This window comes from Lissotriton helveticus, chromosome 1_1 (assembly GCF_964261635.1).
Source record: "Lissotriton helveticus chromosome 1_1, aLisHel1.1, whole genome shotgun sequence".
In the NCBI taxonomy this organism is placed as follows: Eukaryota; Metazoa; Chordata; class Amphibia; order Caudata; family Salamandridae; genus Lissotriton; species Lissotriton helveticus.
This window is the reverse complement of record NC_136057.1, coordinates 1,098,154,690-1,098,177,122: the sequence shown is the minus strand read 5'-3', so window position 1 is coordinate 1,098,177,122 and position 22,433 is coordinate 1,098,154,690. Positions and strand designations below refer to the sequence as shown.

At 43.4% G+C, this 22,433-nt stretch overlaps 1 protein-coding gene across 1 annotated transcript in view; it reads left to right on the top strand.

Annotated features, from left to right (window-relative positions):
• TRHDE (thyrotropin releasing hormone degrading enzyme) overlaps nt 1-22,433 on the top strand; it is a 2,026,389-nt gene that overhangs the window by 352,773 nt on the left and 1,651,183 nt on the right. Inside the window, exon 2 of the mRNA XM_078678167.1 lies at nt 8,093-8,366. Coding sequence (XP_078534293.1) covers nt 8,093-8,366 — 274 coding nt within the window. The remainder of the gene's footprint in view (nt 1-8,092; nt 8,367-22,433) is intronic.

Genomic DNA, 22,433 nt, shown 5'->3' with positions numbered 1-22,433 from the left:
TGTTTTCCATGATTATGATTGACTCTCTAACTGGCACTCGGGTAGTGTCTGATCATTCACCAGTTAGGGTTCTGTTGACTTGTTGCCTCAGACGCCCGTCCCCAGAAGGAACATTTGGCATCTAACTGAAATAGTTTTCATGGACCCAACAGATAAAAGCAGCCATTAGAGATACATTGCGAAACTATATTCCAGAAAATACAGGCAATGAGACGCCATGGGCACCAGACGCAGCCGGAGCCTTATTCACTCTCGACATGTAATTATGTATTCAAGAAGATTGTCAAGCATGCCCCCCCCCCTCATTATTCCGGAAGCAGCTGGATGGGGTGCTACCCTTCTTATTCCCACCCCTATTGCTGTGGATAGCCTGTAGCAGGGCATGTTGTTACTGTTGGCAATGGACTCTTATTGATACTCCTCTCTATTGTAGATGTATGCAATATGCTATTATCTTTGTTGATCTGTACAGTCAAAACTCATTGAATAAAGTTGTTAAAAAAAAGGTGGAAGTGAAAAAAACAAGTGAGACTATGGGGGTGGGGGTAAATAAAAAACAATAATAAATTTAAAATAAACACAGTCCTGCCGTTTTGTTGAAAAATGTGTCAAAACAGGTTTGACAAAAAATAGTTTCTTTAATTTGTTTTTGTTACAAAAAACATAGCCCTATTAAGTATTCCTCATGTGGCCGCTCCTTTTATAGTTACCTATATTTTTTAATGTTCATCACAATATACTTAACTGTTTGTGCATCATGCAGATGTGACTTGTTATGAGATCTTCATTCATATTTCTGAATTTACTACAAACTTCTTTTGTAACAGGTTTTGGCATCATACCCGTGCAAGAATGTATGTTTTCTGGTTCTGTGTTTCTAATGAAAACCACTATTTCACACCAGGAAAGAATGAGAGCAAGAATTTCGACCTTTGCAAACTCTCCCAAACATTGTCAAATGCACACCAAAAACGTAGTAGATTACACTACACACACACTGTTGGGAATTGTACCCTTGATGACATTGTGAGTACTGGGGAATGCCAACTCCCTTTTAGTCGATGAGGTTGGATCAGGAAGCCCATAGAGTTCAGTTAAGCTGCAGTGACAGGTAAGAGAGCTCTATGCATCCTTGTTAGTTACAGTCCTTAAGGGTAAGCCTGTAAGGTGTAGGTAGGCAGGGAGTCTAGCCCTGAAGAAAGCCGAGCAGCCATATGGGGAGACTGTCTTTGGCTGAAACATGTAGGCAATAGAACTTTTTTGGCTATTGAAACCATTGTGTGTTCAGGATACATCCAGACTTGTATACTTTTTTATTAATTACATGGGTACCTGTTAAATAAAGAGAAGTCCTGGGTTTTTCCCATAGTAATTTTTAACTGGAACCCTGCACTTCTCCGGAGAAATATCTTGGCTGGAGCTCACAAAATTTCCAGTTTGGCTGATCCCCCTCCGGTGTACTCGCCTAAGTAAATGAGAGGAGGCACCTAAGATGGGTGCATGGATAGAAAAGGCCTGTTGACTTGTTTTTCCTTCTTAGTCTGCAGTCTGATGGTGTCTTATCTGCAGGACACCATCATGAATGAATGAAGTAATTAATTCGTACTTGTATAGCGCACTTATACCCTGAGGTGTCTTGGCGCTGTACGCATACCGCTGTGGAACCTTTCCTGGCTTTTCCCTGTGAAATGCCCACTCCTGGGCACCCCCAAGGTGAAGCCAGGCATTCCAGCGCTGTTGGGGCCATTGTGGAGATTAGGCAAGCTATTGCCCAGAGTTGCAGAGTGGGACCCATAATTAGATTAGGCACCGAGGCGAGAATTATCGGGTCCGAGGAAATTGAGCCCAAGACCCGCCGAGGCAGGAATTGAACCCTGGTCCCGGGCCTGACCTCTGCATCCGGGTCTGCCGCTCTAACCATTGAGCCACACTTCTCCACCATCATCTGCAGTCTGATGATGTCCTAGCTGCAGGGCACCATCATCTGCAGTCTGATGGTGTCCTAGCTGCAGGGCACCATCATTTGCAGTCTGATGGTGTCCTATCTGCAGAGCACCATCATCTGCAGTCTGATGGTGTCCTAGCTGCAGGGCACCATTATCTGCAGTCTGATGGTGTCCTAGCTGCAGGGCACCATTATCTGCAGTCTGATGGTGTCCTAGCTGCAGGGCACCATCATCTGCAGTCTGATGGTGTCCTAGCTGTTGGTGTGCAGAGAACCATCAGAGATGGTGGCCGTGTCTGCAAGATAAGCGGGTTGCAGGTCTTAATGGCTTTGTAAATTATGTATTTGGATTTGGAAATGGTGGGGACTAGCAACGGGAGCCCATGGAGTGCTATTAATATAGGGGTGATGTGATCATATTACTACATTCCATGAATGAGATGTACCGTGGCATGTAGGATGGCCCTAAGCGATACCAGTGAGTAGTCTGGGTGGTCATCACATAGTGCTTTTCCATCATCCAGCCACATGAGTAAGAGGGCTTTCACAGCAGTTCTGAAAGGAGAGTTGGTTCAAGGACATCTTTGTTTTTTTTTTGGCTATGTGTTCCTTGAGGGTGAAGTTGGTGTCCAGGGTGAATCCAAGTGATTTGGTATTCATTTAAAGTGGTATTCGAAGCTGTCAAGTTTTATGTCACTGAACCAGGTTTGTACTGTATCTTGATTTATTTTCTCGGTAACTAACTGGAATTCTGACCTCATTAGAGCTTCAGGTAGGCTCTGAACGTCCAGGTCTGGATGATGTCTAAGCAGTGTCTAAGGCACTGGATATCTGAGGATACCAACAGCTTCAGGCTACTTGTAGTACTATGCCTTGATGCCAATGTTTATGCTAGGGTAAAGCATGGCCCCCTTATGGACTGGGGAGAGCAAAAATACATTTTTTTAAAGACAGAAGCAAGGTTAAAAAAAAGTGAGTTAATGCATAATGTGCTTTTGTGAACTGCTCATGTTTTTATAAGTTTTGTAGACTCTGTAAGGAGAGAACCCACAGGTGCACTTCTACTTGCCTCACTCATATAATCAGTGAGATATATATAAACATACAAGTCCTGGAGGGCTTCTAACTTATCAAGAGAATTCTTCTGCACACAGTGATTGAGAGACCACTGTGCCTTTGCATCAGCCCAATTAAGCAGACAACAGTTCTGTGGCAGAGGAATTTTGTTTCTTCTCAGGCCCGGGGACTGAGGGGGAGGAAAGGTTTGTGTATCTCTGTTTATGAATAACAAGGTTTTCATTTGCAGTCATGCTGCCACTGGCTTGCAGTAGTTGAAATATTCACAGTCAAAGCTATTGATGTTTAAACTTGATAACCCTCACGTCATAACATTTGGGGAAGAAGGTGGACGTTTGATGTGTTTGTAAGGCCCATTCAAACTAGAAAGAGTGACAAGATTAATGTATGTGAATGTACTCGATGACCACTTTACAAATCAGACATTTATGGAGGCTGGACATAGCTGGCCAGAAAGTATGGACAAGTGACAAAAAGGCATCCAGGCCAGAAAGCATGGAAATGTCACACATAAGACCCCAGGCCAGAAAATATGGAAATGTCACATAGAAGCACCCAGGCCAGAAAACATGGGGATACCACACAAAAGCACCCAGGCCAAAAAGCACTGGAATGTCACACATAAGCACCTAAGCCATAAACTGCGAAATGCCATACGTAATAACCCTGGCCAGAAAACGTGGAAATGTCACAGAAAAGCATCCATGCCACAAACCATGTCCATATCAAATACTGGATACAGTGGGCACATTTTTACATTTCTGATACTGGCATCCTGCTGCATTAGCAATGCATAATCCTAAAGAACTGCAGGGGGTGTGAAGCGGTGGAACCCGCTGAGAGAGTCCACAGCGCCAAGGGAGCCACTTACAGTTGAGGTATGGTATGGCACCCCTTGCCAAAGTACTCACTCTCCCCTTTTTGGGGAAGGATCCAGTATGTAGGCCTTGGAGTCTCAGAGACCCCTTGGAGAAAGTCCACTGCATGTAGGGAGCCTCTCGCAACAGAGATGGGGAAATTATATCACTTCCCCTGGGATTACAGCTTACCGGACTTTGGACGCAGCTTTGACTTGTCTACCAGTTTGTGTCCCCATCACCCTCCCCCTCCTCTTTCCATGCATTGTCTCTCACCCTTCCCTCCTCTTTCCTTCCTCCATTCTCTGTCTATTTCCCCCTGCTCCTACCCCCCTCCCTCGAATATCTCCCTTTGCCTGCTTTTTCCCTTACGTATATGTCCTTCTTTTTTTTCCGACCTTACATGTACTATGTTGCCATGCTCTAATAACTGTGTAACCTTTGTAACGATGTAACCTGAAACTATGGTATGATACTCATGTAAAGCACTCTGATACCTCTGGGTCTAGCCAGCGCTATATAAAACCTTTATACTAAACTAAATAAATAAATAAATAAATACTAGAAAATCATCAAGCAGTGCCCACTGTGACTTGCCGTATGCACCCCTATCGTGGCACCAGGGCACTAAGAGTGGCTCTTGACTTTGCGGAGGTTCATGCTCCTGCAACAGAAATATGTGTGTATTATTATTGCTTCATGCAGTCTGTACAAGTTTGAAGTTGCCCTGATTTGCTGATGGAGGCCATTTTTAAGCCTTGCCTACACATCGCATGTACTCTGCTGCTAGACATAAAGTTTATTTTTCAATGACCTTACAACCAATCCACAGCATACAATTTGTTGTTTTCATTGTCATTGTCATTTGCAATGTTTCGATTGCTTAGGTCCCACAGGCTACCCTGCATTTCTTGTGTTAGCTTCTCCCTGGAGCATAGACCAAGTACATGTGTTCTTCCTTGTGTTTTGGTATTCTTCCCAGGTGTGCAATGTGATTTCCTACTATTAACACTGGCATTCGGCTTTGTGGTTGTTTTCACCATTACTGCCGTCTCTATCTGCACATTAGTTACTTACACCCACAACTTGTTCTACTCTATGCCACACCACTCTATGCCATTCCACTCAACACAACTCCACTCTACGCCACTTTTCACAGTGCCACTCCACACAGTGCCTACCTATGGCACACTATGACATTCCACATCTCCATCACTCAACTCTACGACACTCTGTTCTACTGTATCTCACTCAACTCTATGCCACTCTATACTACGCCACTCCACTCTACACCACTCTACTACACTACACTCTTTCTCACTCCACAAAACTCCACTCTGCACAAATCCATGCCAGTTTATGCCACACCACACTACTCCAAGTTGCTCCACCTCGCTCTCTGCCACTCCACGCCACTCTACTTTATACCACGCTGCTGTAGAACATGGCTTAGAGACATTGGAAGAGACCACAGCTCTCATAGAGGCGGGACGTATTGACTATGCCAATAGCTTGTTCTACCTTATGATGCATTGCAGGGGTTCCTGCTGGATGGTTTTGCCAGCTAAAATGGAGTTCACTTGACACTAACGGGGGACATTTTGAGTTTGGCAGATGTGGAGCTCCCTGCTGACAACTACAGTTTACAAGTTTAAATCCCAGCAAGGCCAGCTCAGCTTTCAGAGGTTGGTAGATATTCTTAGTTTTAAGTTCTTTCTGAGAAAAAGAAAAGGAATATGCTTAATAGAGAGTGTAGCTCTTGAGAAAAGAGATTGATTATATATTGGTAAACATTTATCACCAAAAGTGTATTATATGAATGTTATTTAACAGGAGGGCACAGGCAACTAAGTGTAAGCAGCATATGGGGAATGTTGCTGATGGAATGTTAAATATGAGACAGGTTGGAGATAGTTCATTTATATGCTTGGAAGTGACATGGCAAGTTGGTGCAATGGAATACAATTTAATTAAGTAGTTATGCATAGAGCCCAGGAGTGAGTTCACTTAGGGCAATTTTTCATACCCCTTGGGCCAATTGGGCGTCACTCATTCACTTTGAAGCAGGTTTTAAAATTGTTCAATTTTAATGTTGACTTTGATTCACCTCCCCCACAGTGGTGCCAATCTCTCACTCGTCCATATGTTCTCATTTTTAAATATGTTCGAATGTTTTTAGTTCTCTAGCCTGTAAGGTGTTTTAACTGAGTGCATCCTTTATACCTGCCATGCCTCACGTTGATTTGTGTTTTTATCTTTACCTTCTGTGGGATAGTACATGCTGCCATGTTGTCAATCGAGGTCTTAGCAGTTTGACTTATTAATGTGACTGACCCTAAAATGGCGCAGCCATTGTCTTTCCTCGTCAACTCTAGAAAGAGCCTCGCGATCCTGTAAGAAATTAATATTTTTTTCTAAAAAGTAAAAAATAGGGGGGTTAAGGAAGCTTGCATGCTGTTTGAATCGTAGCTATTTCACAAAATGTTTAACAAATTGGTGTGACGATATGCCAAAGTTGTCTAATTCCGAAAAACTTTCTTCAATATAGGTGCACTGAGCAATTCATCCTTAGAATGACAGACTACAGCACATCAATTACGGTTTCCAGGGTGATCAAAGAAGCAAGCCACGTGTTAGAGGGATAACGTTTTTAGACAACAGATTTTAAGTGTATGAGTTTGTGGAAATGCTGTCAATGCTAATTGTGCTGTTAGACACGAAAATTATATTTTCTTAAAAGCGGTCATAAATAACGAAATGCAGTTTAAGTTAATTAAAATGATAGACGGTGAGTGACAAAACAGAAAGGCAAACAATTGAGAGTACGATCTGAGAGGCTGGAGCAGGAAGTGAGCACGTTGGTGCGCAGACAGAGGGAGAAAACAGTTGGCAAATGATTAAAAGAAGGTAGAATAAGTGGGAAGAGAATCAGAATGTATAGTAGCAAGAAGATGCCTAGGGACAGCAAGTGAGCAAGTTGATGCGCAGACAAAGGAAGAAAACAGGTGGCAAATGATTAAATGAAGGAAGAATACGTTGGAAGAGAATCAGAATGTATAGTAGCAAGAAAATGAAATAAAGTGTGCAAGAGGCGCTGTAGACCATGCCAATATAGCTCATGCGCTGGAATCTGAACTCCATTGATTTTAATATTGAAATCATGTTTTCAGAGTTTTATGGCAGATGCAATGACTATAAGTGAGATGAGCAATATATTGCACTGAAATGTGTTTCGTCGTGTCGCAGTGGATTAGGAATATTTTAAGATTCTTTGAGGATCACTTTAAATATGCTGGCAAAGTAGCTCACTGGCTTAATTGCTCCCTCCTAGCCTCTGTGTGACCTACAACTCACAAACTCTAATCCCAGCCAATCCATTTCAGCATTGAAGCATTCTCCGATAGGCAAACTTAGTACAATCAAAGTAGGAAATAGTAACACCTGCTTAGAACAGCAACTTTGCCATGCGAAGCACTATATGAAACAAGTCAATATTTATTAATAGCAACAGTAGAACGCTGAAAGCTAGCCAGCCAATCAGAAGGCTCCCCTTGCAGGCTTCAGCTGCCAATGAAGACATACCATGGAAGCATTCCGTGACTGCCAGCTCCCTGCTCCTCTGGCGTACCTTTCCCAGTGGGACCTCAGTCTAGGAGCTGCTCTTATTTTCTCTTTGGGCCAGCTCACCCCCTTCTTTCTCAAAGGAAAATGTAAGCCCTAACAGCCTCGCAAAAATAGAAACAAATAATGAAACAGGCATGTTTTTTTCTGTTGTTCTGTGTTATTTTGGCTTACCTTTCTATTTTTGGAAAGGAGGAGAGGACCAGCCCAGAGTCTAAGTGGGGCAGTGTCTGTTGAAAGATGCTGCAGCAGCTTCTAGTACCTGAGATGGATGATTAGTTGAAGACCCTGCTTGGGAGGATGGGAGCGGGTGTTAATAGCCTTCTTATCATTACATGCACGGCAATAATCCTGTCAATTACTCTAGCTCCTGATTGGCCCTTGGTTGTAGTTCCTAATTGTGGAGGAGAGCAGTTAACAACTAATAGAACCTGCAGGAGTGGGGGTATGCCATGTTGGGACATGCACTGCTTGGGGGAAGTACACACATATTCGTAATCAGAAATATATTAGTGGTTTCCCAAACCGCATCAAATAAAACTCTATTTTATGTTATCGACTAAATCAGTCATTTGTTTCTGTCATGTTTCAGGTCTATCGGAGTTACCCAGTTTTCACCTACTCACGCTAGAAAAGCCTTTCCTTGTTTCGATGAGCCCATCTACAAGGCCACCTTCAAAATCAGCATCAAACACCAGGAGGCTTATTTATCATTGTCCAACATGCCCGTGGAGACCTCTGTTTTTGAAGAAGGTGGATGGGTTACGGATCACTTTTCTCAGACTCCTCTCATGTCAACCTATTACCTGGCGTGGGCTGTGTGCAACTTTACCTACCGCGAAACAACTACTAAGCATGGGGTCACAGTAAGTATTTGTCATTACAAGTCACTTTAAATTGTGGTCTTCATTTGTACGGAATTTTGTAACAAAATTACATTAGGCTATAGCATCCTGATTGGTCTCACATGCTAGATGGTCATTGCCTCTTTGCCTAAGCAAGTTAAACTAATGCTTTAATTCTCTGAGTAAAATTTAGAATTGGCCTCTAACAACTAAGGGTGGACTAAGCATTTTTATACATTATTGACTGAAATTTGCCAAGAAAACTAAAATGTTTTAGCCTGAGATAAGCTGATATGTAATGGTTGTCCAAGCACATGCGACTATCCCAAAGTAATGATGTATTTAAGTAATAATTGACTCTCACTAACTTACATTATATTGCGTGAAAAGGGATAGACCCTATAGTAACACGCAATCGTTTGTAACAATATATCAATTTTAGGAATCATGCTAGAAAATGCCTTACAACTTCCCACACACATCTGACCATATTCCGAAATTTTGTTAGAAAAACCTATTGCATGATTTGGTGAGAGGTGAAATGATGTTTATTTAATGCAAGCTAAGATAATTGTACCAGTGCCCCACCCCATCAACCCCTGCAGGCCAATAAAAGACATTAAAGCTTAACGTGTCATTTGACGTCCCTGGGCCCTGCATCTGTTGCAAGAAGGATTGCTACGCCCCTACCATAGTACATCAATGGCTGCAGTGCATGTATGGATATGACCACTGTATTGTATTGTAATTGCATTTATATAGCGCTTACTACCCCTGACGAGGCGTCGAAGAGCTTTTTCGCCGAGTAGCACGCTACCGGGACCCTTAGAGGATTATTGTTGAATTAGTATAGTGAAACATGTAAGTACATTTTAAGTGGTGGATAGGTTAGTCAGTAATTTGGATTTGGAATGATAGCAGATGGATAGAGAAGGAAAAAATGTTCGTTTTTATATAGCGCTACTCCGGAAGCCCATAAAGGATTAGTGGTGAATTAATATGGTGAAATATGAAAGTAATTTCAGTGGTGGATATTAGTCAGTTACTTGGAGTGAGATGGATAGCAGAGGGATTAAAGGTGAAGAAAGGTTTGCATTCATATAGCACTTGTTACCCCTGATGGGTGTCGAAGCGCTTTTCTAGCGAGTAGCACGCCATTCCGGAACCCATAAATGATTATTGTTGAAAATTAGTATAGTAAAATATGAAGTAATTTGAGTAGTGGATATGTTATTCGGTTATTTGGGTAGAGAAGGGTAGGTGGTGGGATAGAAGAGGGAAAGAGGTTTGTGTTTATAAGGCGCTTGCTATGCCTGATGGGGTTTTGAAAAAAAACACAGTTAATGGACAGAATGTAGAACAATGTCATACATTCACCCCAGTACAAGGATCTGGGCCTAAATCCATCGTTTTTTTGCACTCCACACCACCCTGGGTTAAACACTGGCTATGTGCAAATCAGCTCTGCCCCTGTGCCTCATGGGAACAGTCCAGTCCAGTCCGAACTACCAAGCCATGTCTGGCCACTGGATTCAAGATAGCCTGGCTGATGAGGATTATGAATCCAAAACCGGTCCCAGGATGCTTGTTTCCGGTCCAGGGAAGACATGGCTTGGCAGTTCGGGCTGGACTGTTCCCATGAGGCACAGGGTCAGACTGATTTGCATATAGCCATGTCTGAACTGGGGTGGCCGAGTGCGCTAAAGAATGGTGATGGATTAAACCCAGATCAGTTGACTGGGGGTGAGTGTTTGATTTGCTCAAACGCTCCGTCCATCATCCCCTTTTGTATCGCTTTGTTCGCCCTAAGTGTGGCAGGGTATGCTCAGACGTGAGTCCCTTGCTCACTTGGCCACTGGATTCAAGATAGCCTGGCTGATGAGGATTATGAATCCGAAACCGGTCCCAGGATGCTTGTTTCCGGTCCAGGGAAGACATGGCTTGGCAGTTCGGGCTGGACTGTTCCCATGAGGCACAGGGTCAGACTGATTTGCATATAGCCATGTCTGAACTGGGGTGGCCGAGTGAGCTAAAGAATGGTGATGGATTAAACCCAGATCAGTTGACTGGGGGTGAGTGTTTGATTTGCTCAAACGCTCCATCCATCATCCCCTTTTGTATCGCTTTGTTCGCCCTAAGTGTGGCAGGGTATGCTCAGACGTGAGTCCCTTGCTCACTTGGCCACTGGATTCAAGATAGCCTGGCTGATGAGGATTATGAATCCGAAACCGGTCCCAGGATGCTTGTTTCCGGTCCAGGGAAGACATGGCTTGGCAGTTCGGGCTGGACTGTTCCCATGAGGCACAGGGTCAGACTGATTTGCATATAGCCATGTCTGAACTGGGGTGGCCGAGTGAGCTAAAGAATGGTGATGGATTAAACCCAGATCAGTTGACTGGGGGTGAGTGTTTGATTTGCTCAAACGCTCCGTCCATCATCCCCTTTTGTATCGCTTTGTTCGCCCTAAGTGTGGCAGGGTATGCTCAGACGTGAGTTCCTTGCTCACTTGGCCACTGGATTCAAGATAGCCTGGCTGATGAGGATTATGAATCCGAAACCGGTCCCAGGATGCTTGTTTCCGGTCCAGGGAAGACATGGCTTGGCAGTTCGGGCTGGACTGTCCCATGAGGCACAGGGTCAGACTGATTTGCATATAGCCATGTCTGAACTGGGGTGGCCGAGTGAGCTAAAGAATGGTGATGGATTAAACCCAGATCAGTTGACTGGGGGTGAGTGTTTGATTTGCTCAAACGCTCCGTCCATCATCCCCTTTTGTATCGCTTTGTTCGCCCTAAGTGTGGCAGGGTATGCTCAGACGTGAGTCCCTTGCTCACTTGGCCACTGGATTCAAGATAGCCTGGCTGATGAGGATTATGAATCCGAAACCGGTCCCAGGATGCTTGTTTCCGGTCCAGGGAAGACATGGCTTGGCAGTTCGGGCTGGACTGTTCCCATGAGGCACAGGGTCAGACTGATTTGCATATAGCCATGTCTGAACTGGGGTGGCCGAGTGAGCTAAAGAATGGTGATGGATTAAACCCAGATCAGTTGACTGGGGGTGAGTGTTTGATTTGCTCAAACGCTCCGTCCATCATCCCCTTTTGTATCGCTTTGTTCGCCCTAAATGTGGCAGGGTATGCTCAGACGTGAGTCCTTTGCTCACTTGGCCACTGGATTCAAGATAGCCTGGCTGATGAGGATTATGAATCCGAAACCGGTCCCAGGATGCTTGTTTCCGGTCCAGGGAAGACATGGCTTGGCAGTTCGGGCTGGACTGCTCCCATGAGGCACAGGGTCAGACTGATTTGCATATAGCCATGTCTGAACTGGGGTGGCCGAGTGAGCTAAAGAATGGTGATGGATTAAACCCAGATCAGTTGACTGGGGGTGAGTGTCTGATTTGCTCAAACGCTCCGTCCATCATCCCCTTTTGTATCGCTTTGTTCACCCTAAGTGTGGCAGGGTATGCTCAGACGTGAGTCCCTTGCTCACTTGGCCACTGGATTCAAGATAGCCTGGCTGATGAGGATTATGAATCCGAAACCGGTCCCAGGATGCTTGTTTCCGGTCCAGGGAAGACATGGCTTGGCAGTTCGGGCTGGACTGTTCCCATGAGGCACAGGGTCAGACTGATTTGCATATAGCCATGTCTGAACTGGGGTGGCCGAGTGAGCTAAAGAATGGTGATGGATTAAACCCAGATCAGTTGACTGGGGGTGAGTGTTTGATGTGCTCAAACGCTCCGTCCATCATCCCCTTTTGTATCGCTTTGTTCGCCCTAAGTGTGGCAGGGTATGCTCAGACGTGAGTCCCTTGCTCACTTGGCCACTGGATTCAAGATAGCCTGGCTGATGAGGATTATGAATCCGAAACCGGTCCCAGGATGCTTGTTTCCGGTCCAGGGAAGACATGGCTTGGCAGTTCGGGCTGGACTGTTCCCATGAGGCACAGGGTCAGACTGATTTGCATATAGCCATGTCTGAACTGGGGTGGCCGAGTGAGCTAAAGAATGGTGATGGATTAAACCCAGATCAGTTGACTGGGGGTGAGTGTTTGATTTGCTCAAACGCTCCGTCCATCATCCCCTTTTGTATCGCTTTGTTCGCCCTAAGTGTGGCAGGGTATGCTCAGACGTGAGTCCCTTGCTCACTTGGCCACTGGATTCAAGATAGCCTGGCTGATGAGGATTATGAATCCGAAACCGGTCCCAGGATGCTTGTTTCCGGTCCAGGGAAGACATGGCTTGGCAGTTCGGGCTGGACTGTTCCCATGAGGCACAGGGTCAGACTGATTTGCATATAGCCATGTCTGAACTGGGGTGGCCGAGTGAGCTAAAGAATGGTGATGGATTAAACCCAGATCAGTTGACTGGGGGTGAGTGTTTGATTTGCTCAAACGCTCCGTCCATCATCCCCTTTTGTATCGCTTTGTTCGCCCTAAGTGTGGCAGGGTATGCTCAGACGTGAGTCCCTTGCTCACTTGGCCACTGGATTCAAGATAGCCTGGCTGATGAGGATTATGAATCCGAAACCGGTCCCAGGATGCTTGTTTCCGGTCCAGGGAAGACATGGCTTGGCAGTTCGGGCTGGACTGTTCCCATGAGGCACAGGGTCAGACTGATTTGCATATAGCCATGTCTGAACTGGGGTGGCCGAGTGAGCTAAAGAATGGTGATGGATTAAACCCAGATCAGTTGACTGGGGGTGAGTGTTTGATTTGCTCAAACGCTCCGTCCATCATCCCCTTTTGTATCGCTTTGATGGGGTTTTGAAGCACAAGTAGCATGCAACTATGGAACCCATACGTATTAGTGTTGAATTAGTATGGTGAAACATGAAAGTTATTTTAGTGGTGGATATGTTAGTTATTTGGATTGAGAAGGGTTGGGGAGGGGTTAAAAAGGGAAAAGGTTTGCATTTATATAGCGCTTGTAACCCTGATGGGGTGTTGAGACGCTTTATTGGCGAGTAGCATGCTACTCTGGAACCCATAAATGATTAGTAGTGAATTAGTGTAGTTGAATATAGAATTTGAGAAGTAAACATGTTAGTCTGTTAATTTTGATTGAAAATGAAAAGGATAGTGGAGGGATAAAAGAGTGAAGGATTTTTTTTGTTTAGGTCTTAGCAGTAGGAGAAGGCTTTTGGATGAGTAAAAATGAGTTTTGGAGGGGAGTAGTCAAAGGAAAGAGTTTAGAAAGGTTTGTTCTGGGGGATTGGTATAGTAAAGGAGGTGTCAGATGATGCAAGGAGGGGTAGAGTACAAGAGAGTCTAGAAAGGGTTATTTTGGGGATCATAGTAGTGGTATAGGATTTGGGATAAATGAGAGAGTGGATGTAGAGGTTATATTGATAAATGCATAGAATGAGAGATAGAGTAGTGCATTGGAAAGAGTAGTAGAAAGAAGTTTGAGATGAGTCAGAAGGTTGGGCTAGAAGATATATTGAGAGAAGTATAGGCCCCGTTGCGGTCAACTGTATTCTTCAGGTCATCCCAGATGACAAGGAGGGCAGATTCAGTGCCTCTTCCCGGATGGAATCCTGTTTGGATGTCTGAAAGTATGTCATTCTCTTCAATGAATTGTGACAGCTAGGCGAACGCTGCTCTTCCTATCAGTTTGCCCAGGAAAGGTCCATTTGTAATAGGTCTGTAGCTGTCAGGGTTCAGCGGGTCCAAGTTTGTTTCCTTCAGTAAAGTGCGTGGAAGAAGCCCTTCCTTGTAAAATGGACCCAGCGACGCCAAATGGTGAGCGTGACACGGGCGCAGGAGCCAGATTTGAAGGCTTTGATCTGCGGCTTTTGCGAGTGGACCTGACCCAGCAATCCACTGTGAATGATATTTTGATAAGAAAGTGATTTCTGCAAACAGGCTCACTGAAGCAACATTGTGTGGGACTTCGGAGTCCAGGATGCCGTGCGAAGCGGCAACGCCCACTGGGGTTGGATTTCCATTAATTATTGAAGTACACTGCTCTAGCGGATCTCAACTTCATGACAGCCTTTGATAAAGTGCAGAGCGCACGAAACGCGTCAGGCTTGCTGAAACGAAGCTGTGTGTTAAGTTCAACTTGCAATTGAGCAGCCCTCAATACAATTCTATGGCAACACTTACCTGCGTGATGGCTCTTCCAAATGGGTAACTCTGTTTGTTTTTGGTATATATATATATATATATATATATATATATATATGTATATATATATATATATATATATATATATATATATCCCTCTACACAAGTATCCACCATAGGGATGGGATAAAGGCGGTTAAACATTACCTTGCTAAAAGAACTGGTGATTGTACAGAACATTCTAATATGTTGGTGGAAATGATCCTAGCCTTCTTAGAGAACAATGTTTTTCTATTTTCTAATCAACATTTTCTGCAAACTAGAGGCGTGGCAATGGGGGCCTGCTTCTCCCCCAGTTATGCCTGCCTCCATATGGGCTTCTGGGAGGAGCAGGTCCTCATGGTCAACTTTGCAGCTACTATGAACTCCAAGGTCAAAGGCTGGTGGAGATATATTGATGAACTTTGTATGATCTGGGATGGTTCTGAGGTTGATGTCGCGGCATTCATTGATCTTTTGAATTCCAATACCCGGAACTTGCACTTTACCAGTACTGTAAGTCCTAAATCGATTGTGTTTCTTGATGTGGAGATTTATATAGATCAGGGTAAGCTACATACCAAACTCCACAGAAAACCGACAGCAGGTAACACCATACTACATGCTCACAGTCACCATCCACCCCATCTGATAAAGAGCATCCCCTACGGGGAGATGCTCCGTATCAGACGTATCTGTAGTAATGATTTTGATTGCCTCAATGCACAAGAAGAGTGCAGATCTAGATTTCTGCCTAGAGGCTATGATCTGCATACCATTGACTCTGCACAAAAGAGGGCTAACTCTTTTGACAGACAGCGAATGTTACTTCCCATTGAGGCCAAGGACAAGGTGTTTCGTATTGAGGCTAGCAACGAAACAAGACTTATCATGACTTTCAGCAACCAACACAAGACTATCCGTAACATAGTGAAGAATAATTGGTTCTTCATTAGAAGTGACCCGGTTATTGGCAACTTGGTAACTATTAGGCCCAATATCACCTACAGAAAAGCGAGATCCATGGAGAATAGTTTGGTCTCTAGAAGCCCCGAGGTAGCCACAGGCACGTGGCTAGCAGGGAGCAAAGGGTTTTTGAAATGCGCAACCTGCAAGGCCTGCAAAAATGGTATCAGCAGATCTGAATATACAATACCCTTCTCTCCTGTCCCAATAAAAATAGGAGAGAAACTCAATTGCAAAACAGAATTTGCTGTTTACGTCTTGCAATGTCCTTGCGGGCTTAGATATGTGGGTAGCACAAGGCCCCAGGTCCATAAAAGAATCTTGCAACACCTTAGGGCCCTCACCAACGCAGACCCCACATATCCCGTGGCCAGGCATTTTGAAACGGTACACAACAAGAACCCTCAAGGCTTTACCTATTTTGTCATAGATTGGGTCCCGCCCCAACGCAGGGGAGGTGACAGGGAAGGGCTTCTTCGTAAACTTGAGACCCGTTATATCATCTTGCTGGACAGCAAGATGCCTAACGGGCTCAACAAGAGTGAAGATTGCCATACCTATCTATAACCATGTCACAATATGAGTTTTTCCACCTTGAACCAATTCTGCATTAACTAATTACCATCTTATTCAGCAACTATCTTTTTAATGTAATTCCCATATCCTCCACACATACCATTATGTAGATCATTCTGAGATTTTATCACCTTTTTATCTTTGGGCACTGTCTTTTTTATTCACATTGGTAGCACTTTAAGACTTTACTGCGTGATGATGCACATTTAACCAACATGCACTGAACTACTAGCGATTTTTGCACAAGTAATTGCATTGCCCACATGGGTATTATCAACTATATATTTATACCTGTCTTAATCATTATGAACTCATTTTAAAATCATATTTTATATATTTTTTACATATGTCTTAAAATTGTTTTATTGTTGTTTTAATCAAACACATGGTTGACAATTCTAACATATGCTTGAATTTGGCAAATGCTACAATCATATTTGCAAAATGAGTTAAATATGAATAATGAACATATGTATATAAATTGTTAAGAAATTGGGGGGTTTTACTTATGTGTTCTCAAACCTGGTGCACAAACAGTTTTTTGGTATCAGGATCAGTGTTAATCAACTTGATATAATGTATTCATACGGCTAATTTGAATTCCAATCTTTATTTTACTGGCAGATCTTTTATGTTGGTTGTAATTGCAAAATGTGTTAGAACCATAATGCATTCAGGCATATAGTATGTTTTTCATGTCTATCACGCACTTTGCACTTTAAAAATGGTGGCCAGGCCCCATGACTGCGTCATGTGATCAAGGCTTTTGGGAGCCGAAACGCGTCGTGGCAGACTGGTGTTGGGCGCAATAAAACTCTAAACACCACGAGTTGGGTCTCGTCTCGTCTTTACCTCCATTGGTTGTTTGCTGTACTGTTGTACTGCTGAGGACGTTACGTACCGCATATATATATATACTGCTCCTTCGTATAAACAGATCGGCTCTCATGGGAGAAGATAATCCTTTTATTTAGGACTCTTGTGCACACAGACGCGTTTCTGCAATACACCTTTATCAATTACATTAATAGAGGCACATTGCCAAAACGTGTCTGTGTGCACTGAGTCCTAAATAAAAGGATTATACCTCTCCTGTGAGTGCCGTTCTGTGTATACAAAGAAGCACTGAATATTATGCACGTGTGCCTTCGTGTGACCGAGTACCTGCTCATGGGTGTGGAAGCCGTGGTGCAGTTTGGAGCGTGGATATATATATATATGTATCTATAAATATATATATATATACATACATATATATATTTTTTATTTTATACACAGTGCCAGTCGCTGTTGAGTAGTTTTAATATGGGAGTCAGAAGGTCCATTGGAAGAGCGTTTTTTTTTTGCTGGTAACTTTGGTGCCGTTTGAAGAATGCTCACAATACTTTCTAAAAAAAGAAGTGAGAGAGAGGAGTAACTACTTGATATGGTTCAATATTGCCATTGAGGTGTACTGGTGACTTAAATCACAAGGATAAGTAGTTTGCAAAAGTAACTGGATCCCCAGAGGTGGAAATATTGGAAAATATCACACATTTTACCTGTTACACATTGTTTATGGTACATGTTTATTTTGGGGTAGTTAGCTTGAAAAGACTGTTTTCTTCAATGAACCATGACTGGAATTGGAATACTTAGGTTTTGTTTACCTTTCTTGAATATATTGTGAATAAAACAATAGGCAGCGGTGAGGGTAAATGGTTTATGTGATTCTGCAATACTACATAATTATGAATTTAGTGCATTTGTCATATAATTTGCATAATTTGCAGACTTCAACAATCAAGTTGTTTACAGTTTCAAATGGATCAAAATATTAGTGCCAGAGAATGTGTCATATAAATAGCATTTGGCTTCATAAAGTAGATAACCTTGCCTCTTAATTAGGTCTTCCATGTTGCATTCTCCTAGCAGCTATGACAATGATAATGCTCTGCTGAGTGATTTGAATTGCTGTCATTATGATGATATAATACAAATTTCACAGAGAACCATGTAATGTCTTTATTTCATGGTTTCCAGGGAAATATGGTCTATTATACCACTGCATTTCGTACAATAAAAGCTCACAAATACCTGAAATCGTATTGCCTTCCTGCAGCATTCTCAATAACACCCTCCCTCCCTCCATCAGAATTTTGAAAAGCAAGCATTGACAAATGCCAATTGGTCCTGCCGTATGATGGAGTTTAGTGATGTGGATAGGAGTGAAGAGTAGTGTTATGAAGTAGGTTAAAGTTTTGTGAAGTGTTGTGGATGGGAGTAAAGTGCTGTAGAGTGGATTATATTATTAAAATGTTGTGTAGTGTTGTAGAGTATATAGTTTTATAGTGTTGTGTAGTGGTGTAGAATATATTGTAGTAGTGTAGAGGGTGTTGTGTAAAGTGTTGTAGAGTATGGTAAAAAATACTGTGATGTATTCCTATAGGTTCTGTATCGATTCCCCTATTCCCGGCCCTGTTCTGGTTAATACTTAACTAGCAGCCGACCCACGGTGCAAAACCGTTATCTGATTAAGCCACACCACGGCACAGAAACGTGTTATCTGATTAGGTAATAACGCATGCCATCTAATTAGACAAGCACTATTCCTCCAGCCCCTGATAAGGCATACGGAGTTCTCAAAACAAATCAAACCTATGACAACCTGGGAAAATCCCTGCGGCCATTGTTTTGATTTCACCGAGAACTTCAGCAAAAGAATGTGCGAACAAGCCCGTTCGTATGACAACCTTATTGACGTATCCATGTCCATCCTTACGTCAATCTCGACACCTTACAGGTATAAATATTACCGACATTGCCTTAAGCAAACACACGCGGTGGTGATGAAATCGGAGCAGCGAGACGCGCTGAGGAGCCCAGCAGAGAGCGAAGCCCACACGCGCTGCCCCGCCTTCCTGACGCGCTGAGAACGAGACGCTGCTTTTCTCCTGCCGAGAAATCCAGCTCCGGCGCTTCCAAGCAGCCCTCGCAGGCAGCTGGAATATCAAGACCAGAGACGAGAGATACCAGCCTTCAACCATTCTAGATCTCAGGTACAGAACTGAACAACCCCTTGCAGAGAATTCTTGAGTCAGTCACTTGGCAAAGCAAACTTAACTTAAACTGCTACTTATCTACTCCCGCCCACGTATTAGGCTTAGGTCAGGTACACTGGGGTAGGCGTGGTTAGAAGCACCAGTTGAGTACGGTTAGTCAAATGTATATATGTATGTATCTATTTTATCAATTTTAACTATCATATGGCTTAGAAACCATATCAATGCTTCTGCAGTATTATTTTATACTTCTGCTTTTATTGTATGCACTTTACTTAACCATAAGTATCGCAATAATATCGATTCATTTCTCTTGTACGAGAAAAGAGACTGATCAATAAATAACATCTTTTATTGAACACGCCCGTCTCTTCCTTTTCTCTACAAACTGGTGAAACTAAGAATGCACGTACTGACTGAGTAAAATAAGTTGTCTTTTGTTTTCACACGACTCTAGAGATACACTCTTGATTGGGGGAGAGCAAAGTTGTCATGTTCTATGGTTGTCAGAAACTAAATCCCTTCTTGTCTATCCAGGGAAGTTAAACTCCTCCTTGTCTATTCGAGAAAGTTTCTAGTGAACTCTGAGCTAGCTGGCAAAACCAAAAACTTTAAGTCTAATATCGTCAGTAGAAGACCTAGTTAACCTCTGCCCTAGATCTATACTATTGAAGATATTATTCCAATGCGCAGAGCCTATTGGGATAATAGGAACTACACTACATGGCGCCCAACGTTTGGATAGGCGATAAAACTAACGCAAGACATTAGAGTAACTCAGTCGTGCTTTTTCACACAGAACCCCTTTTTTCCCATAATACTCCAAAGACGTCTGGAGTGGGTAAAAGGTCATATCCGCCAAACCTCGCAGGAGGAGACTCCTATGTATGGTTCTTGGTTTATTCAACGTTGAAGGATACACTGTTCCAAAATATTATGCATCTAATCTTTGTTTCCATAGAAACCTGATCTGCGAACAAACAGAATAACCTTCCTGTCGGTAAAATGATAGACAGTGATGAAGAAAGGGAGACAGTTAGAATAGCAGCTGAACTCCTAGTAGCAGACAATACTCTGCTGCAAAATGACCCGGAGGCAAAACTCATCCCGGTCAACATAAGAAAATCTATAACGTTAAAACTTATAGAAAATGGACTGACATCGAGAGGTGGTACAGTCATATTCGTAAATGAGGCACACGAATATCGGCAGACAGAGGTATTCTATTCATGGATAAACTTTCCAGCAGCAAACGCTGTAACAAAAGAGTTCCACTATTATAAAATAGAGGAACCACCGGATACCTACACTCCTTTCGAGGAGGTGGAAGTACCACTCAAATTCCAAGAGCACCTGCTCTTGTTTAATGACGCCCTAAAACATAATAATCACATCACCAGGCTCGGTCCACTAGGTAGACCAGGAGCAACGTGGCCGGTCCTAGCCGGATATACACCACATCCAGACATTGAAGAAATGTCTGCACCAGATCTTTTAGCACAGCTAAAACAACTAATCAAAATACATAGACAATTAGTCCAATATGTAATGCGGACTTCAACAATCCAACCAGCAAATAAAATTCCACAGCTGACCCCTCATCAGGGTAACACAAATAAAATTACACCACAGAACATACAGTCCTGTCTGGGTAAAGTACCCGCAAAACGGGAACAAATACCTTTCTGGCTAGCACAAAAAATCACTCAAATAGAGGCGGTGTTTCCAGACACCACCCTGGTAGAAAAACACAGGATTCTGACTATCTGTCTTCCAATGGGAATCGCACCACACATGGATGACTGTGACACCTGGGGTACAGTCTTTAATTTAATTTAATTTAATTTAATTGTGGGTTTATATAGCGCTAGGAATCGACTCCCGGAGGAGTATCTCCACGCTTCGACCGCTGGGGAACCCGTCCTGGCTCACCCTGAGAGATGGTCCCTGATGGGTATCTCTAAGGTGCGACCAAGCATCCCCGGCGGTCTGGGGGGGCCGTTGTGAAGATGAGGCAAGCTGATGCCCAGAGTTGCCGAGTGTGGTTTCTGACTAGAGTAGGCACCGAGGCGAGAATTATCGAGTCCGCTGACCCTGGTCCACGACCCTGCCGCGTCGGGAATCGAACCCTGGTCCCGGGCCGTTCTCTGCTTACGGGTCTGCCGCCTCTAACCAGTGAGCCACACTTCTCCACTTTTCTTTGCTTCCATATACACAAAAACACATGGTGTACCATCCATGTCAGTAATACCAGATGTGCTAAAACAAATTCAAGATGAATATGGTCCAGAACCTGCTTTAACTCTGGGTATGAAACTACTGAAAGATTTCAAGCAGGTCTCTGCAATATTATTAGCCAACATAAAGGGAGAAGCAGCAAACGTGGCGATCCGCCAAAGGTTAAAAGAGACAGATATAGCAGACCAACCAACTGAAATTGCCAGAATCATAGAGAAATCCTATGAAGAACTAGGAAGAGATAGTCTGGGTGGAATACCGGTAAAACCTCAACTGATTGAAAGTCCTGAAAAGATATTTATTAAAAATAATTTAAACACTCAAAAAAAGAGCTGGGATAGAAACAAACAATCCAATCCTAAAGAAAAAAGATTCCAGTCCAGAGGAAGGTCTCCTCGGCGGAGAGAAAGATCTCCGAACCAAGGACGCAGGTCTCCCCAAAGTGAGCCCTCTGGGAAAAAATACAACCTTAGAAATAGGGATAATATAAAGAAACCTGATAGATATCAAGATAATGATACACGTCCCTCTCAATCTTTTCAGACTTCCTCGCAGAAATCGGAAAGAAGAGGACGATCAGAACACAGGGAAGAGCACGTCAAGTCCAAAAACAAGGAACCTGCTCATCCGAATAAGAAGTTACAATTTCCAAAAAAGAAGGTAGCCAGTATTAAAGTAATCAAAGATGCCGAGAATACTGAGGACACAGCTGAAAAACGGAGAATGGGCTCAGACAATGCTAGACAGCGCAGCAGAAGTGAGCATAGCTCGCAAAGCCCTTATGAATCATCTGGAGACAGTGGACACGAATGAATATATTCAAGTGGAAACTGCCGACACCAGAGTTAGCAAACCTCACAAAATATATGAAATTACATTGCGTATAGAGGGGGATAAGACTAGAAAAATAAGGGGACTATTTTGGGATAATCTCTCCCAGGGCTTTGACATCCTTCTAGCTGAAAAAGACTGGCCACCCGAGTTCGTCAGAGAGTGCCCTCATGGCGAAGAAATAATTATGCCTGCCTTCTCAAATCACATTCCAATTCATAAAAAATATACACTTGCTAGAAAGTGGGCAGTAGCTCAAGCTCCTGCTTTATATAAAAATCATGTAGGATGGGATGAGGACTCTCCTCCTCACAAAATCCAGTTA